At 35.9% G+C, this 23457-nt stretch overlaps 1 protein-coding gene across 6 annotated transcripts in view; it reads left to right on the forward strand.

Annotated features, from left to right (window-relative positions):
* The first annotated feature begins 1004 nt into the window (after positions 1 to 1004).
* LOC105387779 overlaps positions 1005 to 23457 on the forward strand; it is a 52874-nt gene continuing 30421 nt past the window's right edge. Inside the window, exons 1-2 of one of the 6 annotated variants that reach the window (XM_048630778.1) lie at positions 1005 to 1228; positions 11013 to 11151. In XM_048630778.1, coding sequence (XP_048486735.1) covers positions 11095 to 11151 — 57 coding nt within the window. In that variant the 5' untranslated portion in view covers positions 1005 to 1228; positions 11013 to 11094. Of the gene's footprint in view, positions 1229 to 11012; positions 11152 to 20484; positions 21551 to 23457 lie in introns of those variants that run through there. The other 5 variants (XM_048630776.1, XM_048630773.1, XM_048630775.1 and 2 more) reach the window with 5 other exon arrangements.

Below are 23457 nucleotides of genomic sequence, written 5' to 3' on the forward strand. Positions count from 1 at the left end.
GTGTAGAGCATGAACTAATTCAACGGCTGGTAGAGCAGGATAGAGGTTTGCTGAAATGTTACATGGCTCTATGGTTAGATAGAGCAATAGATGTTTTTTTTATAAATTTACTTTTTTACTGAAGATTGGATAAAGGCTTGGTCTCTCTCTCTGCCTCTCTCTGCAGTGAGGAATTCCCTGAATGACTTTATGTTCTTTTCGGGCATCCATTTGTTGAGAATGCAAAAGTTTGATGACTTTTTTTACTGTTATGTAGAGAAGTTCACAAATGAAAAAGAAAATGAAGACATTATTATGTTTTAAGTACCTTTATATCTTGGGTGAAAAATTGTTAAGTAGAGACTTTAGATAGAGAGGAAATTGAGATTGTTTGTTTACTAATTAATTTTAGAAGCTCTTATCTAAGAATACCTACGATTAAGTATAGAATTTGATTTGATATTTAAGATCTTAAATAAACTTGAAATTTATTAACTTATGTAATTTAAGTCGATTTGTTTTTAAAGGTAACTAGTAAATTCTACCAGAATTTACATCATTGCATGCAACCCACTTTAAGAATATCTGGAATCCTTGCAGAGTATGGCCTGCATTGCGCCAAGACTTATTTACTTGAGTAATACTTTACTACGAGGACAATAACCTTTTTTAAAGGTTAAGCACCTACCAATGTACTTGGGAACTATTTGAAAGTAACCCGCCCTCCAGCCTACTAACAATAAATATTAAAAAATCGATGCGATCAAATTATTTAATATTGTCAAACTTTTAAAAACTTCAACCGTTCCAAATTCAAAAAAATGCAAAATCTTTGAAAATCCAGACTAACGTCACTTTTGACGCCGAAACGTCAACCACCGCGCCATTTTGTGCTCGCCGATTGGCTAATCCTTTGGGGTGGCTTCTGCGGGGTGCGGACGGAACTACTGCCATCTCTTTCTATCCTTGTTACATAATACGGAAATGGGTGAGCAGTGTAAACTGTTGGAGTGTTCCGCATGCCCGTAGCCGCCTCGGGGGGTAGATATTGATTTTCCGTGGAGTTTGCAGCAGTCGCGTAACTGGCCGGTTCCTAGCGCGAAAACACATCGCACCGCGCCTCGCGATCTAATAAAACACCGTTCTTTATTACTAATTCAGTTTTTTTGACAGCACGCCATTGTTTTAGTTGACTCAATCGAAAAATTGGTTATTCAAAGTGCCGCCTCAGTGCTTGGACTCGGCATTTGTAAGTATTCTCAATGTCTGTCATATTTTTTTGTGTCGTAGAAACCGTAGACACCCTTTTTGTCGGTCTTTATTGACAAAAGTGGTTGATGTGTAAGTTTTTCTAGTTATTTTCTTCTTATATTACCGGCCAGGGTGGTTTTTCTGGCCCGCAGTGTGTTTTGTCGCATAAATTGTTATCAGCTGATTCGCACTCCACACGCCCACTGTTTAAACGTCAAAAGCCAGCGATTAACCTTCAAATTAGATTCTTTACCTAATTAGCGCTCTAGCTAATTTTTCGAGAATCTTTTACGGTTTCGGATATACTTTTATGCTTTTCATACATCACTAAAATGAAGCAACCTTATAGAAAAAAAGTTAAAAATACTAAGAATGACATCACTAAACGTCATTTATCAAATTTGTACCCAAAAAAACTCACCCTATTCCGCCTGACCACCAAATAAACCACACTCCGCGACATCTTGTCCACTTAACTTTTTTTAATTAGAAAAAAAAAACAAAAGTGAAGCGTTCTAATGGCGTCAAACGCGTCCATCCACTGAACCCCTGCACTGGGAGTTTTCTATTAATCTACGAATTCCCTCGTCTCACTCGAAGATGCGGTATGGTGATGACGTCACGGATCGTTACTTCCCCATGGTATTGACATTAATGACGTCACAGTCCTCTGGTAGGATTCCGAGGATGGTATGTCTTATGAAGGCGCCATTAGGGTTTCTTTCGCGTGATAATTGCTCTCTTCTTGTGATAAACGTGTTTACTGGTGGGTTGAAATGATGACTTTTTTAGGTTTACTAAAGTTCAGTCTTAAATAGCATGTTAGGTAGGGATCTATTCATAATAAGTAAGTACATTACTTATCATTATCTTCAAAGAGATCACACACATGATCATCACGTCCCCACTACTGGGCACCGGTCGCCTACCAATAAAGGATGGGTTTTAGGCCTAGTCCACCACGCTGGCCTAATGCGGGTTGGTTGACACACATACCTACGTCATAAAATTCACAGTTGGACATAGGACTTCCGCTAAGCATAGTGGGAGACAGCAGATTTTGCAGCAATAGGGAATATGCAAGATGTTCAAATAATGGTCAAATATTATTTATAATAAACTTTGTTATTTTATAACTACGCCTCCATCAATATTTTTGATTATAATATATTTTTGAGCAAGTAAATGAAGTTGAAAAGTACAAATAAACTTCGGTAAATTCTAACTTCAGAGAAACGTCACCCATTTTCTTAGGGCGGATGTGACGTCAAAATTCTTTATATATCAATCTCAGAATAATTACTTCTTTGCGTTTACGGCGGAAGTTAAATAAATGTGAAGTGTAAACAAAGAAATGTTAATGTCACCGAGTGTTTGGGATGCTCGTTGTGATCAGATACGATGGATCACATAAAAATTCTTCCAATAGATCCTAGCCTCCTATATCCTCTCCACTTCTTGATTGATATGCTTGTTTGTTTGCAAAGTTTAGGACTTTTTATATTTTTTGTTGGTAGTGTATGGGCTGCCACTAGTTGTTCTTTTGTAATGAGGTGTAAACAGCCATTCGCTAGTCAACGAGCCACTCAAATATGCTCCAGATTGCAACACAATAAAATTAAATTTGTATTGTAAGTATCGTGACATGAACATAACACAAGTTGCTCTTTCTACTTTTAGGTTATAATGGCAGTTTTTAGTATATTTCAAAAGTTGTTATTTTTTTCTAAATTAAGTTATGGAAAAATTCTCGTAATCAGAAGAACTGGACACATTAAATTTATTACGCAGTATGAACGAGTAAACTGTGGCCAGCTGCGGAAAAGTTTTTATTATAAATAAAAGATAATATGTATGTTATACGTTATTATTTTTGTAGAATTAAATTCGGGGATAATCATGTAGCATGTGAAAGAAAACATCGTGAGGAAACCTCAATATTTAGATTAAGCACATTTAGATATGTGAACCCACCAATCCGCAGTGGACCAGCGTGGTGGGAAATGATCCAAGCTTAGGAAGGGGGTTTAGACCTTTGATATAATAATAACAGTATATATATACACGACACGTCTGAAAAGTCTGAATCGAGTCAAAACCTAGTTATTGAAAAACCAAGGCAATATTCCCCTGTTTTGAGTAACATACATACGCAGTCCTCTATACCCATACTAGAGGGCACTACTGGTACGAAAAGATCAATATCTGAAAACCTACATCTGGCACCGCCACTGGATTCACCAGCCCCACCAGCCGCAAAAACAACGAAAATATCTAGGGCAGCAAAATGTACCTACCTACCTACTAAAATTACAAAGGAGAAGAAACCTAATATATATATAATTGGGGATGAAAATGTAAGAGGAGTAGCAAGCACAATGCTGCACTGCCGAAAAAACACCTGGAATGACATATACACTATAACATCTACTACTAAGCCGTACGCAAACAGTTTTCAAATTTTAAACCCAGTATATAATAATTTGAGAAATATAACTGATGATGATATTTTTGTACTTTCTGTGGGCAATCATGATAGCTGTAATGAAATGTTTTCGAATGAGCTGGGTAAAACACTAAAAAGTCTCAAAAATAATTATGTATTCATATTAAGTATAACCGATGGTCAGAACGAGTTGGAACGTAATAAAATACTGTATAATTTAGAAACACAATATAGTAATTGTAAAATAATTAACATAAAATCTATTAGAATGAGCCAGAAAAGCCTATTATTTGTAGACCAAATTAGCTTTAAACTGAATGTAGAAATAGATTACATAAGATACAGGAATGAGTACATTGTAAACTGGCCAAAATGTGTAAAAAATTTAAATAAAAATAATAAAAAGCTTGTAAAGGGCACAATACCCTACTATTTTAATAAACAAAATATGAATACAGTAAATAAACAGAATTGTAATAAAAAAGGTACTATTCCATATTACTTTCAAAAATTGAAAATCAAAAATATGCAGACTAAACAAAAGCAAACTGTAGAGCCGAGAGAAAATATAGAGTTAAGGGTCAATGTAGAGTCAAGGGTTAATGTAGAGTCAGGGGTTAATGTAGAGTCAGGGGTTAATGTAGAGCCAAGGGCAAATGTAGAGTCAAGGGTTAATGTAGAGTCAGGGGTTAATGAAGAGTCAGGGGTTAATGTAGAGTCAGGGGTTAATGTAGAGTCAAGGGTCATTAATGAAACAGAGTTTTTTCGATCATCTTAATATACTTCACCAAAATATCAACGGTTTAATTAACAAATCTGACATTTTAACATTGCATATGAATGAATGAATTAATGACAAAATAGATCTCGATGTAATATGTATAACTGAGCATAATATGGTGGAAACCGATATACCTGTTTTACATGTACAAAACTACAAATTGGCCACTTATTCAGCTAGGAACAATAGGCATGGAGGGACATGCATACTTGTAAACATTAGGCACAGATACAAGGAAATTAATCTAAATAGTCTTAACACTCCCGTTATTTTTGAATGCTGCGGAATAAATTTAATAGAACAGAACATAAATATTATCTGTATTTATAGGTCACCAAAGATATCAGCTTGGGCATTTAACGCATTTTTAGAAAAATTGGATAGTTTATTAGAAAAAATCTGTGATAAAAATAAAAAAACTATACTATGTGGCGATTTTAATATTGATCGACTCACTAGAAACGCTAGGTCTCATGAGTTTGAAAATTTATTACTGACATACAATTTGAAACTAATTATTAATGAACCAACAAGGTTAAGTAGCGGTACCTGCCTAGATAATTTTTGTCACAACATACGTGGATGCAAGTCTGAGGTAATAGAATTGGCCTTATCCGACCATACAGCACAAATTTTAAAATGTCCGGTCAAAGAATACTGCAAGTTTAGCCATTGGTTTGTTGAACGAAGAGACTATAGTGAGGATAATTTAAAAAAATTTGCAGAGCATATCTCTCAATTAACATTTAACGAAGTATATTTAAGCCAGGATGCGGATGAAGCATTTGATAATTTTCACAATTTATTTAAGTTATTTTACGATCTTTGCTTCCCTATCATCAAAATCAGAGTAACAGCGTCAAAGAAGCCTAAATGGATTTCAAATGGAATTAAATACTGCTCTAAGCGAAAAAGAGAATTGTTGTGGAAGTATAGGTTATCCCCCAGCCAGGAAAATAAGAACATCTTTCAAAATTATTCCAAACGCTTCAGGAAAATAGTCAAACTTACCCAAAGATCCCAAAATGACTATTATATAAAACATTCTAATAACAAATGTAAAGCGACCTGGAACATAATCAATAAAAACAAGTATAAACAATCTATTGAGGACATAAAGCAAATCAAATCTGACAACAAGATTATTGACGATCCTCAAGAAATTGCTAAGGCTTTTAATGATTTTTACATTGAACAAATTAAGCCAATTACTGAGCCTAACAATCCTGCTACATTAAAAACTTGTTCCAGTGTTCACTCAATTTTTATGAGCCCTACTACGACCTATGATATAAATAAAATGATAAAAAATCTTAAAAACAAAAGTAGTACCGGTTTTGATGACATTTGCACTAAAGTTATTCAGTATGTTTCTGAAATTATATCACCTGTTTTAAGCTACTGCATGAACTTATGCATAGAACAAGGCACATTCCCAAAAAAATTAAAAACATCTATTATTAAACCAATGTTTAAAAATACAGACAAGGAGAACATGGCCTACTACAGACCAATTGCTCTTATACCTATATTTGCTAAGATCTTTGAAAAAGTTATTTATAATTGTCTGTACTCTTATTTCGAGAAAAACGATATCTTTGCACCGGAACAAAAGGGATTTAGGAAAAACAAAAACATAAATTTGGCTCTATACGATTTTTTGTCCGACGTGGTCACATCATTGGATAAAAGAATATTAACAGTAGCTTTGTATATGGACATGACAAAGGCCTTCGATTATGTGAACCATTCGATTCTATTAAGGAAGTTACAAGCTTATGGAGTTAGAGGTAATGTTTTGAATCTCATTAAATCATATTTGAGCGACAGGAAGCAGAGAACGGTAGTAACAAGACTAAGTCAAGATAATAGAACTCTCCAAAAGTACGTTTCTGATGATAGATCTATCAAATATGGCGTACCCCAGGGTAGTGTTCTTGGGCCTCTGCTATTTTTGGTCTACATAAACGACCTGCCTAAAGAAACTAAGAATACAATGGTATTATTTGCTGACGACAGCACAGTTTTATTTAAAAATAATAATGTAATTGCATTGGAATCTGACATTACAAGTACACTATCACATGTGATTGAGTGGTTGACATCAAATAATCTTTTAATTAATATTGACAAATCGAACTTAATGATATTTAAAAATAATTACAATCATATTCCAGAATTAGATAAACTTGATATTAAATACAATAATAAAAATATTAATAATATTGATTCCACAAAATTTTTAGGTCTATATATAGATTCTCATTTGACATGGAAAATCCACATAGAAAAGGTCTGTTCTAAATTGAAGTCATTTTCTTATGCTTTACACATGCTTTCCAAAGTTGTCGGTCAAAAAGCAGTCTTAGCTGCATATCATGCATATGTTGTGTCTGCTCTGAGGTATGGTCTCATTTTCTGGGGTAACTCTACGGACAAAACTAATGCCTTCAAGGCTCAGAAAAGGTGCATCAGATCAATTTGTAAACTGAAATCTACAGATACCTGCAAACCCCATTTTATAAAACTAAAATTATTCACATTGCCGTCATTATATATTTTAGAGATAGCGCTATTTGTAAAAACGAACAATGATTTATTTGGCCAATTTAACAGTGCAAGATATAAAAATAAGATCAGTGCTGCGAGTCGCTCAACAGCTTTATATAATAAAAGCATATTTGGAATGGCGCCCATAGTATATAACCATCTGCCGAATAGTATTAGGGAAATACAAGTTATTCATTTTTTTAAAAAAAGGCTGTCACAACTTCTCATTGAAAAAGCCTATTATAGCCTTAGTGAATTTCTCCAAGACAAACTTTAGTTTCCTTCCTTGTGGCTGTGCCTAGGGTTCCTTATAAATTAATGTTAAATATGTACCCAGTGTGAATTGTAAGATAGCATTGATATTTGTTACTACTTAAGCCTAATTTCATGAATTGTATAAAAATTATATTGTTAATATTTTAAATTTTGCAAACCCTTTCGGGTAGAGTATAGCTAAGCAACCTTTAATATAATTATTATCACCTATGTAACCTATATTCAGCAAATAAATGCCTTTGACTTTGACTTTGACTTTATTTTGGCGTTGAATTTTTTTTTACTATAATAAAGTGATGTAAAACTATCCAATAAAAGTATTAAAAAAAATTATGCATATTCCCTATTATCTAAACCATAAGGGTAGAAATTCGGTATTTGAGTGGAGTAGTCAGCATGTGGTTTATACCATGTGGTGATATGAAAGACAAACTTTTCATGAAGTGTTCCATCTAAATTCATTCAGTATCATAAGCATTCCATTTCACCAAATACCAAAAGCTCTCAATAATCAATAAAACAGTAATCTTATTCCCCTGTATGCTCGGACCCCTCGAATTAAAAGTGCAATAAAGATTTTCCTCGCCCCACATGCAATTTAATCCGAAGTGATTACGAAATATATTTCGATGTACTCGTATGCTCTACCCACATGGTACATGGTGGTCCAATATCGAGAAGGAGATGAAAGCCCAAAACCTGACCACATCGACAACCCGGGATAGAATATCCTGGCGCCGCAGTACGAGGAGGCCCGACCCCAGCTGAACTGGGAAGAGGGCAGGAGAAAGAAGAAGAAGAAGCTCTACCCACAGACATATAATTATGACTAGATTCCACAAAAAGAAATGCACTCATTTCTATGAGAACCTGTCGTGCCGCAATTTGTATAGGAATTATTATTTTTGACACTGATAATGACAGGTACTTAACTAAATTGTATGAAACAAAAGTTGATTATATGATCAACCTCTTGACATACGCAGTACGTTCACTTGGGGAATCTAGTGTAAACATACATGTCTGTGGCTGTACCCAAATATCAACTCTCCAAATTATAACACAAGGGAAAATACAAGGCAGCAAGAGGCCTGGGCGGCCAATAACATCATGGCTGCAAAGTCTACGCCAGTGGTTCCAGCTGAGCACAGGAGAATTGTTAAGTCGGCTCCAAGACGGAAATCTGTGGGATGATTGCCAACCTCCGCTAGGAGACGGCACTTGAAGAAGAAGTATGGTCTACCTCAAGTGATGGCGCGGTCAATTGACAGGGCTTTATAGTTAGCCTACTAGTTTTCTTTTGGTTCTTCTCGCAACAGAAATCAACTAAACCGTATTTATTAGTCCTAGTCCATAAAATTTTAGTCTATAATAGCATGCAATTGCAACTGTAGGTCAAACCCGTACATTTCCGGAAATAAACGGCGAATTTTCAACAGCATTTTATTCATGAAACAAGTCCCATTACGGCTAACTATCCCGAATAATAATGACCACTGCACTATTTCATGTTTAAGCTACATGGTACCTGATATAAAATATGTTTATTATTCTGTGCTGCAGTTCAAATGGTATTATTATTCCACAGTTAATCTGCGTAACGGCTGTATGAAAGCTCTTTGGATTTAATTTTTCAACTAAATTTTCTTTTCATACCTAGTTTGTGAATAGTAAAGCTCGCTATTGTATGGTATGATATGGGTAGCTTTAGAAGTTCTTTGATGCAGGCAAAACCTCTTTTTTCTTTTTCATTTCCTAAAATGCATTATAAGTTTGGCATCATGCTTACTGCCTCAGTAAGAACTAAGGTCCAATCTTGTCAAATTTATGACGCTGAACCGAATATAGCTCATAATTACCTTATAAAGAACCAAAATTCACTGAAGAAGAAGAATCAGGTTGAGGTAGTAGGTACTAGGTATAAGTCATTTATGTTTAACTTGATTTCAGTTAGTATGTATAAAACAATACTCTCACATTTCCTATAACATTATGATAAAACAGTCAAAATAAATCAAGCACCAGACACGATCTGATGAAACTGGCGTAAAGTTGAACTAATCTAACGGCAATATCTCATCTACTGTCACAGAACATTTGTAATTAATCTAAGTAGAAGGAGAAAACAATGCGAGCACAAGCTTCGTAATTCGTAATTTGGCAACACGCCACGAGTGAGTGAACAGACAAAAAGTAAAGTCGTAGACTGCAGACATACCTATTGAATACAATATACATACATGCTACACAATGTGGTTCATGCTGGGGTCCACTCCTGATGACAGAAAGAGCCCCTTATCCGAACGCAGAGTAATTTGTAAAAATTGACGTTCATCAGAAAATTTTATATTTATACGATGAATAAAAACATTTGACTTTGACAGAAGATAATACCAACGATGTTGAAAAAAGCTCAACCAACCAATTATTTTTAGAGGAAATATTTAAATTACCTATCTGAGAAAAATTTATAACTTAGTTCTTTATCATGAAGTCCCAGATGATGACAAACATGATGATGATGATTACAAACATACGCTGCTGGATGCGGTTTCCTTCCAATCCTTCATCACTACGATTGACAAATTATATGAATGCAATTTATACAAATTAAGTCAACTTTCAGTGAAATGCCCTATGCCTTTGGAATTTAAGGTACCACACATGTGGGACAACCTGTATAGATTTAAAAAAAGGAAATAAAGTTTTGAAGCACTTGCTCATAAAATGGCGTTAACCTTAGCTCGTAAACTCGAGGTTATGAAGCATAAAAGTACTTTGTTCTGCCAACATAACGCTTACTTATTCACGTAGAGCACCACTTTATAAGATAACTTCTAAATTTGTGTTAGTAAATCTGTCTTATGTCGCTGAAAACATAACAGATTTTCCTCTAAAGAGAAATGAAAATGAGGAAAATTTCGTGTGTTCCACTGTTGCACCTACAGTGAGCCTGCATGGTAAAAACAGAAAACAGGGGGCAGATATCATTGCAACCCGCTGTACATGGGCATCATCCAAGCTAATGATTGGACAATACATAATATATAATCAATATGGCATGCCACAGGAGATTAATTTACAATCTTATACGAGTTATTCCCGAGGAACATAATACTCTCTACGTTATTACTAAACACGTCTTTCTTTCTAGAGCGTATATCGCGAATAGCAGAAGTTTTGCCAAATACTTTTCCAAAGACTATCGACATCGTTCGCAACGGCCGCATCGCATTCAGTATTCTTTGTATAGAAATTCACACAAAAGCGTCCCCTTCATCGGCATATTCGGCATTTCCGACGCCGTTTCTGCAAACATTTATTAAAATCCGTTTTCCACGTCAGACCCCTTAGCATAGAGAATTTCCATCGTGAACGTGAAGTAGAATTCATCGAATAATTTTTATGAAAATATTAACAGCGCCCCTGGCGGTCGGTAACACAACTTAAATTTTCCTACAAAATTCATCGGGTACCGATATATGGACGCTTAACTTTACGATCCATCCCGCATCGAGTTTACAGGAACACTTGTCTCTAACCCTACCTCCTGTGTGAGATGTCAACACGTATTATCATTATTTATTTTCTCTACCGTCCACCAACCCGCACTTGGCCAGCGTGGTGGACTAAGCCAAAACTCTTCTTTCAATGGAAGGACACCCGTGCCCCACGTGGGGACGTAATAGGTCGTGATGATGATTTCTCTAACCACACCTCCCCTTCCAGTGACCGCTTCATGAGCCAGCGCGCGCAGCCCCGCCGAGCCTGAGTCCTCGTCCGCCGCCGCCGACCCCCGGGGTGCCGCCAGATGATCGGGTCCTTCTGGAACCTGTGCCGAGCGTGCCCGTCCATGCCCGTCGATAAGGTAGGTGGAGAATTAATTCTCGTCTATTTTATTCTGAGGGGAGGTGAAGCTCCTGTACGTGGCTCTCTCGAGTGGGACCTTTGTACATATCCCCCTAATTTCAGCTCAGGCAGTCAAGCTCCCGTTTAATTGGAGCAGCAAGCATGGATGTTGTAAAAGCTGAGATAGGCGCCCTGTAGGTCAAATAATAGCCAATTTTGTTTCTTTAGTAGATGGACATGTTAGCAGAATGTGTTCACTGTCTCATTCACTTCCGTAGAGAAATAAATTTCAAAGCATTTCCGTACTGTTTTTAAGTGAGTTCTCAAGTAAAGACTACAATCATGATGAAATTATTAAGGACCTTGGAGTTTTCTTTGATAAAAAACTATCCTTTGTTCCTCAAATAGATAGTGTTTGCAAGAGAGCATCCAGGATGTTAGGCTTCGTAATTAGAAATTCAAATCAATTTAAAAAGGCTAAAACCAAGATAATATTGTATTACTCACTCGTTCGAAGCATCTTGGAATATGCCTGGGTTGTGTGGAGACCACACTACGCTACCCACGCATTGCGGCTGGAACGAGTTCAAAAAAGGTTTGTACGACATCTACTTTACTCGGAAGGCATGGCTAAGAAAATATATATTTTATTATAGACGTGTAATAGGTATAGTTAATTCTAATTAAATTCTATAAGATGTTATGTGTAAATATTAGGTTATGTTACTTTTGTATGCAAACATAAATTTAGTTATTAAGAGTTTAGACACTTGTCTCCTTACCTTCAGGGTTGACTGGAAGAGATCGCGTTTAGGCGATAAGTCCGCCCTTGTATACTAGGTAGTTAAGTTTATTTCTCTTCATCTTTTATTGTAACTAAGTATGTATTTTGTATACAATAAAGTGTTAAAATAAATAAGAAAATAAAGTCCTACAACGAAGCGCTAAAACACTATAAAATGGTCCCAATATCCAAAAGATTTGAACTCATTGACATGTCATTCCTATTTAAATTATTTAATAACAAAATCAACTGTTCGCAACTGCTTTCAAAATTCAACTTCAGAATACCTCGCACAATTCCTCGTAGGCCCGTCACGCCACTCTACCCTCCCTTAAGGCAGACAGTTCTTGGGGCCAACTCGGCAATTCCACGCTTATGCAAGCTACTTAATCATCATAGTGGATCTATAGATATTTTCGCAACCACAATAACTAATATACGAAACAGTATTTTTAATTAAACTTTTTATATATGTATAACGTGACCATTTATTTTTTTTGTCAAAGCGGGACATCTGCGGAATTTCATATCCCATATCGTAAATTTTTTATTATATATCGAATTGTTAAATAACGAATCCCGAAGTTTTAATATTCCGAAAACACAATTCCCCGAATGTATAACTTAGTTAACTATTTATCAATTTTTTTTGCTTCGCTCCGCTTCGCTGCTCTCCGCTTTGTTTTTCGATATCTATGTGCACCTAACACGCTCCTCCTCGCTTCGATCGTCGTGACCTATCTTTAGGTTTTGGTTCTAAAGTTTTTGAAACGTCCATTTTATTTTTGACAAAATCACGAATTATCATTGTTTTGCGGTCCGGATTTGATATTTTCGTGATATAATAAATCTGTATTTTATTTTTCGTATGCTAAAGTAATCGTATTTTTTAACGTTCGTGTATTTAACAATCGTAATAACAAACCTTCGTGATTATTATATCTATTCGATTTTCATAAATCGATAGTTAAAAATCATACATATTCGGTGTTTCTAATTCGGAAAAAGTACCTATTTTGGAATTTTTGGGTGTTCTCATACCAGACGCTACAAAATTCTTAAACATGATACATTGATATTTTTTAATAATTTGAGTAGTTTAATTTAAGTTCTTATCAATAGTGCTTACTTAGAGGACGTTAATGCATGGCTGTGATAAGTAGTTAGCTCTGCTCATATTATTATAATAATTATTATTAAGCTTATATGTATTGTATACCAACTAGTTTTAAGTCTTTTTTTGAAAAGATGGCTCAGGAGTTTCTTGCCTCCGTTCTTCTCCTTAGACAGAAAGAGCCCCCCCTTATCCGAACGGAGAGTAATTTGTAAAAATTGACGTTCATCAGAAAATTTTATATTTGTACGATGAATAAAAAATTTTGACTTTGACTTTGACTTTGTGCATCTTATATCTTATTTTCACATTCATAAAAGTTAATATACATTACTTTTTTGGAAAACATGTACTCCCACGCATTTCTTCTTTGTTAGGAATCGGTAGGTGAGCGAGATAAATTTATATATACGATAGGGCAAAAGCGAGTCAATGATCGTCACTCAACGAAGTTACTCGCGGAGTCTCGGTGGAACTCAGACTCATAATATTACTTCCTAACTTCCTATAATCTATGTGAGTAAGGCACACGGGCCACCGGCCACAAACCACAAAACGCCGCCACTGGCATATTTTCTGTAATTTTCGTACATTTTATATGGATTCGCCGCACACGGTTGACGCCGCGCCGCCGGTGGCGGCCACACGCTTCAAATCGTTCCAATCCAATACAAAAGCTTCTCGTGGCGGCGTAGAAGATAAATAGTTGTCTCAAGTGAGAAGAAGAATGGAATGGTATGGGATGAAGTTACAAAATGTAGGTAATTTAAATTATCGTTTGGTCTGTTTAAGAAAGCGGGACATTTTTACCCTCGCGGGGGACAGCGGGACGCACATCTTGAAAGCGGGACTGTCCCGCCCAAAGCGGGACGTATGGTCACGTTATATATGTACCAACTTACTTCATTTGTTAATAACTTAAGTAGTAGTCACTAAGCACCTTTATTATTAGGCATGCTGTGTTTATTCTTAAGTAGGTAGTGTATTTAGCCCTATTATTTAAAAGTATGTGTGAATGTACCTGATACACTATCTGTGAATAAACCTAAATAAATAAATAAATCATCTGCCGCCACACGCATTGTTATGGGTCCGCTTCTGAAGTTCGAAAAATGGAAATGCGAATAACTGGTATGCGACCGAACGGTAAAACAACTAACGAATTTGCGAATTAACGCTTGTTCGAAACACTGAAGAACGACATAACGTTTACAAACACAAGTGCGATTACTTACCTACAATTAATAAATACAACATTTTTGTACCTTAGTTAAGTCGTATATTTTATCAAATTGTGAGAAATAGAAGGTAAGCAATGAATATTTTTTTTCAAACGTATACTAAACACTATTTTTGATAAATCGAGCGGCCAGGCAGGCAGTCATTCCATTACCTACCTTTATCCTTCATAATCTTTCAGACCCCTGAAATGGGGATATAATTTCAGCCGTTTCGGATTATTATTTAGCCCCAAATGTTCCCAGCTTTGACCTTCACCCCTAAAACATTAGACCTCAGAATTGCGAGAAGATTTCTCGGAAATACAAAAACGGGGAACCTTTTTCGTGTTAATGAAAATATTCAGTTGATAACAGGAATAATTTCATTATTATTGTTCTGCGTTCCTTATCTTTGTCTTTTTCTAGCTTTTATTCTGCTTAACGGATTCACCTGGTTTTACATTTAAAACAACTGTTTTAAGCTCTTTAATGCGTGCGTGCTTAGGTATAGTCTCGGTAGGTAAGTATAATCAGTGAAATTGATCGTCTGACATTTTCAAAAGGAAGTATTTAGGTATGGCTTCTAATTCCTTTTGTGCTGTGGGTGTGAGCAGTGGGGTAGCAGTTTGTTTTCATAATACCGAAAATAGCGAATTTTAAAAGCCGATTTGCCTAAAATACATGAACATAGTGCCAAATTAGTGGCCGAGTTTTTAATAGAATCTTCAGATTTCCTAGTAGTTTAAGTACCTACTTACGTATAATTTATAGATCATCATCACAAGTATCACAACCCACCACGTCCCCACTGCTGGGGCACGGGTCTCCTTCCAATGAAATAATGGTTTTAGGCCTAGTCCACCACGCTGGCCTAGTGCGGGTTGGTGGAATTTTATTTATAAATTTTATAGATACTTTACTCTAATTTAGGTCGCTTCCAAGTAAAGCATGTCCTTAAAGCACTGGCCTAAGTAAAATCTAAGCTGAAATGTGATAAATGGTGTGGAAAGATAAGCCAAACTCAACTGGACCGATATTCTCAAGTCACCCTTTTTTCGCTCTACATTTTAATCCTTATACATATAGTATATTTAACTAGGTTATTAACCGTTTATTTAGTATTTGGAAAGGAGACGTAAAGTGTTGGATATACCTAGAGATACGAGTACCTAGTCCTAATCTTACGGTTATACCAAAAAACATACGATAAACGTATGCGGTAATACAGTTTATTTCAGAATTAACTTAAGTATTAAAACAATGTGATAGATAATCACAAACAATATATTTTACTTTTTATCAACTGATCTTATCAACCGAAACAGTTAACAAGCGAGAAAATTTTCAGCGTTCTAGACATTTACGTAATAAATTCAACTGTCTAAAAAATAATAACAGAGAGTGACAGCATGTATTTTATCCGTCAGGTAGCCACTAACCAGACATTGTGAAACAGGGGCTTAAACTCGTTTATTCTAATTATATTTGGTGAAAACCCGGCATCTGAAACGAGTTTACTTAATCTGTGGTTAATTTAAATAATCGTCATAATTATATTTATTCATTTTCTAACAGACAAACTAAGTTTAGTAAAACTTACAACTACAAAATATTTAGTAATTTGGAATCGGAATTTTAAGCTAAATAACAGTCATATGAAAACAATATACTTACTCTTAACCCATATGCCTACAACCACCGTATACCATCACCGAAATATTAGCAATCATCCATTAGCAGCGTTGCTTGTCTGTCAAACATCTGTCAGATCCATACAAGTTACGTAGTCAGATTTGACAAGCGAGGGACGCTGGGATTTTTAATTGCGAATGCTAGGTGGTGGTAACCCAACAGTAGATGAGACAAAAGGTGTATTTATTGAGCATAAAACTCACAGCGTATCGATTGGCTGTAGGCTGTCGTGTCGCTTTTCCTGGAAAAGGGGGTTTAGTGAGTAGTTAGCCCCAATTAGAGAGTGTTGTGACTAGCTAGACAGAGTATACCTACAAACATGTATCATGGAGGTACTAGGTACGTACAACGTATAGGTATAGAGATAATGATTAAGATAAGTAAACTTTAGAATTTCAGCCTATACCACAGAATAATAACTAGTACCAGATATAGGTACCTATTCCTAACTTAATTTGCTACAATGATATTTAAGTATTGTAAAAACCTGGTTGCGTCCTACCTAGGTATTGGCTGACTCGCATTTTTATGTATATTCCTTATTCTTTACACTTTTACTTTGCTAAACCACAATAACTTAGCTTGAACATGTTCAATGTCTGTCGCCGTCGAAAACAAAGCCATAAGATTTACATATCGGGCCCAATTGAAACATTACAAATGTAGTAATCGATTGTACGATTACTAATGGACATTTCTACGGAATCGAGTGAAGGTCGTGTAAGTTTCGATTCGTTTTAGTGTAGTGTAGTGAAAATGATAGTGAGTTCTGATGCTTTAGTTCGCGCTTTTGCCGCACGATGGCGCTTACAGTTTTTAAATAAAAAAAATACTTTAAATACATAATACTTGCTTTAAAGAGATGAATTTGGTAAAAACTGCTTTAGTATAAAAACTATTACAGCTATATCAGTAACCTATAAGCAGACCTTACAGAAGACCAAATGTCCGTGGGCCGGCCATGTCTATAAAAACCGTTAACTAACTAGTTCTCCAGTGGATCCCATGAAACTGTCACTAGCCTCCTGGATTTCTAAGACAGTTGTTTAGACACTGTGTTTATAGTGACTGGATGAAAAATATCCAGGAAAAATGTGTTATTGTTTGCGGCAGTGGACGTAAATTGCATAAATATTTTTTTTATAAATTTCAACACTTACTACAAAAAAAAATTCTCATCCGATTATCTTAAACATAAAAAATATCTGAGTATACTTAATATATTTTAGACAGTATCCTTTCCTAAGCTGTTAAATGAAATACATTTTGTAATCCAAGGCTACTTGTGCTTGGAGCAGGTGTATTTACCTTCATAAATATTATATACGACGCCGCAGCGGCAGTAAATATCAAAACCACTTATTTTATTTACTGCAGACACTGTAGGTACAACATTTTATTTTTAAAGAGGTGAACATTTCCGTACCGTTTTTGCTTTTTGATAGAATATTCAACAGACCAAAAAGGTTAATATTTTACAGTCACAAATAGTATCCCATGAGTCTTCACAAAATGAAAAAAAAGATTCTCAGTATTTTCCGCACGAAGAGCAAGAGCAGTGTTTGCTTTGTATACTAAAGTAACTTGTTTTTACTGTTACAAAAGTTTATGTTTGTTACGAAAATTATCATAACATTTCCGTTCTGTGTTGCATCAGCATGATAAATAAGTAATTTTATTCCCCATCTAATTTCTAGGATAATGCTAGCCTGATGGATTCCATTAATAATTAATATGTATTTTAATAATTTTGTTGCAATTTGTTCAATTACCTAGATTTATAATACACTCGCGAGCAATAATTTAATTAGGAAATCTTGCGGACAACAGCTCTAGCTAGTACCTATTATAAATCAATGAAAGTTTCAAAATAAATCCACTATACTTCAGTACACTACGTATAATTATTAACGTGAGAGTGGCACGCTCGCCACAGTATCCAAAGCAATGCATTTTTTTTCCTTTTATAACCAAGAAAGGAACCCAAAATGATTAGACCAGCACCTTATCAAATCTATTAGGTCCTGTAATAAAGCAGATCTATTCAATAGTAATGTCGCAGGCATGTGGTTGAATCTCCTTTTTGATTGAATCACTAGCTCGTTCATTGAATGGCGCCATTCAATTTTAAGACTAAAACCTAATGATTCAACCAAAAAGGAGATTCAACCAGAAGCCTGCGACAGTAATACCACAACGTAAGTAATTCCACCCAGAGAGGCGATAGTTTACCTCCCCAGTGCAATGAAGTATCCAATAAGAAGCCTATCGCTATCGTCTCAAAGGAAATCATTAGACGTTGCTATCGAACAAGCCGCGAACGCTATTAGCTGCCTCTGCACGAGTTCGTTATCGACGTAGATAAACGTCACTGTATCGCGATTTATCATAAATACAGCTCTGTGATTGGTGGAACACGTATTAAATAAGTTTATCGACGTCGAAAATGAACCCGTGTAGCGGGCGCAGGTCTCCTCTGACACACACCCCACACAACCTTAGATATACTTACCCGTACTTACATTTTATGTGTCTCGTACCACAGAGGCGCTCTTTCATATAATAAACAGATTACAAAACATTGTTTTACGGTAATTACTGCAATGTAACAAGTGGACTGTGAACAGATACCGAATTTACATAAACATTTCTTTTATGTAATGTTTCAGCTCTATAAAAGTATAGTCAATACTGAGGAACATAATATAATGTAAGTATATAACCTAAGGCTCATCCTAAGCCGAAAGAAAATCATTTCCATGAAATGAAATTCATCACATATTACATTTTCCATTTTCCACCCACAAACTTCGTCAATGTAACCTAATAGCCAATAGCGACGCGGCTTCCTCCGCTGTGATTGGCTAGAATTTCAGCAGGACGACGTTCTCCCTAACTCTTATTGGTCGATATTGTGAGGACAACGACCTACTCGCGAATTTTGCCTTGAACTTAGAGCATTCAAAATTCTCTTTTGTGTATCGCCAGATATAAAACGTTTCGTAAAAAAGGCGAAAGCTTTTATGTTATTATTATTAATACTTACGGTTTTTACACTCGTACACATAAATAAATATTCATAAAGTAATCTGTTTTAATGTCTGTATGTTTTATCGTACCTACTCTCACGGGCAATGAAAAGGTTCCACTGAAAAAAGCACCCAATTACTCCTAAACGGAAAAGGGTAACTTAATAAAGCCTTCTGCAACATTGAAGTACATTTAACAGACATTCAAGATATTACCAACTTTAAACAATAATAGGTATTTTGTTAAAATTTTAAATTAAATCTTTGAAAAAATTTAATTTAAAAATACCACAGGAATCTATTGAAATGAATGATATAAGTATGTCATGTACTTAAATAACAAAACATTTAATAACTGTCTGAAATCCAAAAAGTCAATCATTTTATCCAAATCTGATCTCGATAGTCTGGAGTCTAGATAAATCTAGTTTAAGACCGCAGCACTGCCAAAGGCTAGACGGTTCCAATAAAAGTCTGCATCGGCAGAACAGCCTTACATAATGCAGGCAGGCGCAGTGCTGCCAACAGAAAAAAAAAAATTAAGTACCGGCAACCTGAAAAATTCCCGCTCATTTCCATAAGAATCTGTAAAATTTATCTATGGTTGTTTTCGGAAAATTTAAATGTGGTTTTTCCCTTAATGGTAACTTGGTTGAAAGCTATACAATCGATTCACCGATTTCTTATTTTATAATACGGTTTTCTTACGACTTCAGCAATGCTATTTTTCAGATGGGGGTAAAGCGGTCTGCCTTTTTACTGCCTAATGCAGCGTAGCTTTCAAAAGGCTCAGCCTATCGTGTTTTATTCAGGCTTTTAGTGAGCCCACAAAGAGACTGACTTCATGCACAAGTATAGGCTTTGTAAGGAGTTTTCCATCACAAAACACACGTATACAAACATATACCATATACCATAGACATAAGGTATTATCACTCTATGCATAGAGACACACAGTGAGACAGCTGATTTGTGTGGTTCACTGTGAGTGTTATTATTAGAGTACCTAATATAATAAATTAATTATACCATAGAACAACATTAAAATATACAAATAATTTTAATGTTTAATGGCTCCAATGAATGTAATGATTAGGTACCTACGAGTATCGGCGATTTAGATCTAATTAGAGCAGAGAGGATAAATTATCGTAAACTCAATGCATTCCATAAATTATAGGTAAACCAAGAGGTAAACTTATTATACATTCATTACAGTATAACAACCTGTTGTCATGGAAACATTGCTTTCTTAATTAGGTACCTACACCTCGCGCAATAAAAAATGGCGGCGGCTGTAGCGGAATGCACTATAACATAAAAACATCTAAAAAAGATAGTCAGCTGACTATCTATCTATATCGTCTACGGACTGGCCATTTCATGTAAAGAGGTCGTAAAGTGCCGTTCCCTAAAAAGAGTATGAAACACAAATATAACCTCTGTGGTGGCGGCGGTCAGTGCGTGGCGCGCGGCGGTATTGATCCCACCACCATCATCGACCCACCACTCCCACTTACGCCACTTCTTCGCTCCAAACAGTCCGCGGACATCGCCCGTGCCATAATACCAATTTAAAAACTTAAAAACAAACACGCAACGAATATTCAACCGAAAACCGACGCCATTTTTATTTCGCGCGCGCGTTTTTTCCAAAGTTTTTCACAGTGCAAATTAGGTTTTTTCGCTGTCTACTCGGCTCCGGCTACAGGTTTTTTAAGTGGTGTTATTCCTACCTTGCTCTTAATTTGAGTGATGAGTGAGTCATGCCCTAGTTTGGATGTCCGACGTCGTCTCAATTTGCCGAGCTAATGTTGTAATTGCAGCCATCCAGCCGGCGAAATAGAGCGAGTGATGAACTGAACATGGAGTAATTTTACACGAAAATTTCCCCGCATTCGGATAACTCTAGTTTTCGTGTTATACGGCCATAATATTCTCCATACAACCAGCGATAATCATCTGTATTCCATAGAAAATTTCTCTGTTTATTGGGATGCAAAAAAGGAAGTTATTATTAGTCCGGTATCAGATGCAATGCATGTTGTTATCGCCACTTATCTAGACCCCTCGTGATAGAGAGAGATACAAGATAATCCCCTCTCGGCTGGCACAATAACCCGATGAAGCATGTTATCGAGTTTTTCACCCAATCAGCTGATTTGCGCCTCTACAGCCGTGTAAGTTGCAGTCTTGCAAGAGAAAAAGTGTAAGAAAATTTGCATGCCGGCACGTCAGCGTCACGGGGGATCGCGCTGGCCGGTGGTGTAGTCATAGTCAGTCGACGGCGCAGGCGCGAGGCGAGAGGCAATTAAACTTTTTGCGAAAGAGAATTTCTTAATTCAAAACATTGAAGACGCCGTGCTGTGTTTAGAAATCGAACGAAGCCGATAGTTTTTCCGTTATCGAATTTTCACCGAACCGTTTTTAGCGAGATTTTCCGAACGATTTTTTTTTGTTATTGAAGTGAGTGCGTAGTGATAAAGTGAGATGGTGTCGTGATATTAAAGTGGTGCATTGGTTAAATTATGGAAAGAAGTGTTTTAGCGGAACCTCACCACGTCCATTGGGCTTCCGAAGTAAGTACATATTGATTGATGTCCTCCACGACGTATCCGTCGACGGCGACACCGAGCTAGTTCCGGGCGTGTGCTCGGCAGTGGCTGGCGAACCCGAACTTTGTCTTGAATACTCTTCGGCAGGTGTAGCAGAAGAGCTGGCCACTTGAGTTGTATGTGTAGTCGTAGGTGGGCTTTGGGCGAGCTTTCCGATGCTGGCGTTTGGTGTCAAGGTCTTGGAGCCGGGCATACAGTACATAACCTACCTACTTGAACTCACCTTGGGTTTTGCAAGCGATTACGCTGTCTGCCAATTTCTAGCTTGTTTATGCATACTTGTATACTGTAATCCAACATTGTTGTAGGTACACAAGTAGTCTATAAAAGTTTATACTTACTTATACGTAGTTACTTACTTATAATTTAAGTTATTATTATTAAGTATTATCTATAGAAGATATGCGAAAGATAATATATCATGATCATACGATTCGTATTATGAATAAAACTTAATCCGTGCAGGTACCACATTACTTTTTCAAGTGAATCTGTTTTAAGTAGGTACTTATATGAAATTCAGGAATTCACTTCATCCGTTTCAGGAGGAGGTATTTTGTAAGACACATACACTTACTACATATTAATATCTACAAGGATCTTTTCAATAACTATGACACAACAAGCTACAACTGAATTATTCCTGGTTTAACACAAATTACTCCAATTATTAAACACCGTTTAAACACAGTTTTAACCCGTCGTGTTCAAGACAAGTCACCGTACGAAGGTGACACGAGGTCACACGAAAACAGACCCAAGTCTCTCCATACAGCCAGAGTAATGACCTTTGAACTAACCATAGAAAGTACAACTCTACATAGTGTATGCCCGCTTTATGTGATGGGACTGCAATCATAAAAAAAGTTTTATACGAATAGACAACTGAAGTTCGGTACTTTTTCCATTGCCTGCACCGTTTTCGATGAAATTCATATTACCTACTTATGGCTAATGATTTAATTATGAAAGATCGGATGATTAATTTAAAAAAATAAAAAAATTCAGATACGTACCTACCTTGATGTTTTCACCTACTTAAAATGTGTTTTTTTGTCGTCGAGAATGTCGAAGACACAAACATAAAACTCTTATACTTACCTTATACTTACTTCAAACTCTTATACTTACCTAGGTACATGGGTATGCTATGCTTTTTGTCCGTGCCTTTTATGTATGCTATGCTTAAATATTTCAAACAGTTACAGTTGGTATGAACTCAGAGGGTCAACTCAATGTCAAATGCATGGTTATTTGCTCAAAAACTGTGGGGTTACCACCACCGAACATTTGCAATTAACAATCCTTAAGCAGCATCGCTCGTTTGTCAAATACAATACAAATAAAAAATACAAAATCATTTATTTCCTTTAAGAACATAATCATAAGTTTACAAGTAAATGGAATCTCCTTTTAAGTAAACAATACCTGTATCAGGAGGCTCCGCAAATCTTGCCAAATCTTATCATCATCATAACTTGTATAGATCTGTTAGATGTTTGACAGGCGAACACCTATTAAGTTTTAATAAATAACACTACTTAGTTAATTACTTATTGTTATACTTACGTATACAAAAAAAAATTATATCAGTATTAATCAACTAATAAAATATAAGTGGATAAAAACCACTTTCTGATACTGAAACACAATATTGCAACAGTGACGCAATGGCATTGAAATAAATTCGATACGACTGTTTTTTTCGTTGTTACCACGAGTTAGCTATTACCTAAAAAGATTTGTTACTAAACTTGTAACCTTGACAGGCTGATGAATTTTGACTAAAGTAGTTTTTTAAATAGTTATTAGGTTGTAATTCTACAGTTGCAATTATTATTACTCAGATAACACATATAAATAAGTGACTC

This window comes from Plutella xylostella, chromosome 27, assembly GCF_932276165.1.
Source record: "Plutella xylostella chromosome 27, ilPluXylo3.1, whole genome shotgun sequence".
Lineage (NCBI taxonomy): Eukaryota > Metazoa > Arthropoda > Insecta > Lepidoptera > Plutellidae > Plutella > Plutella xylostella.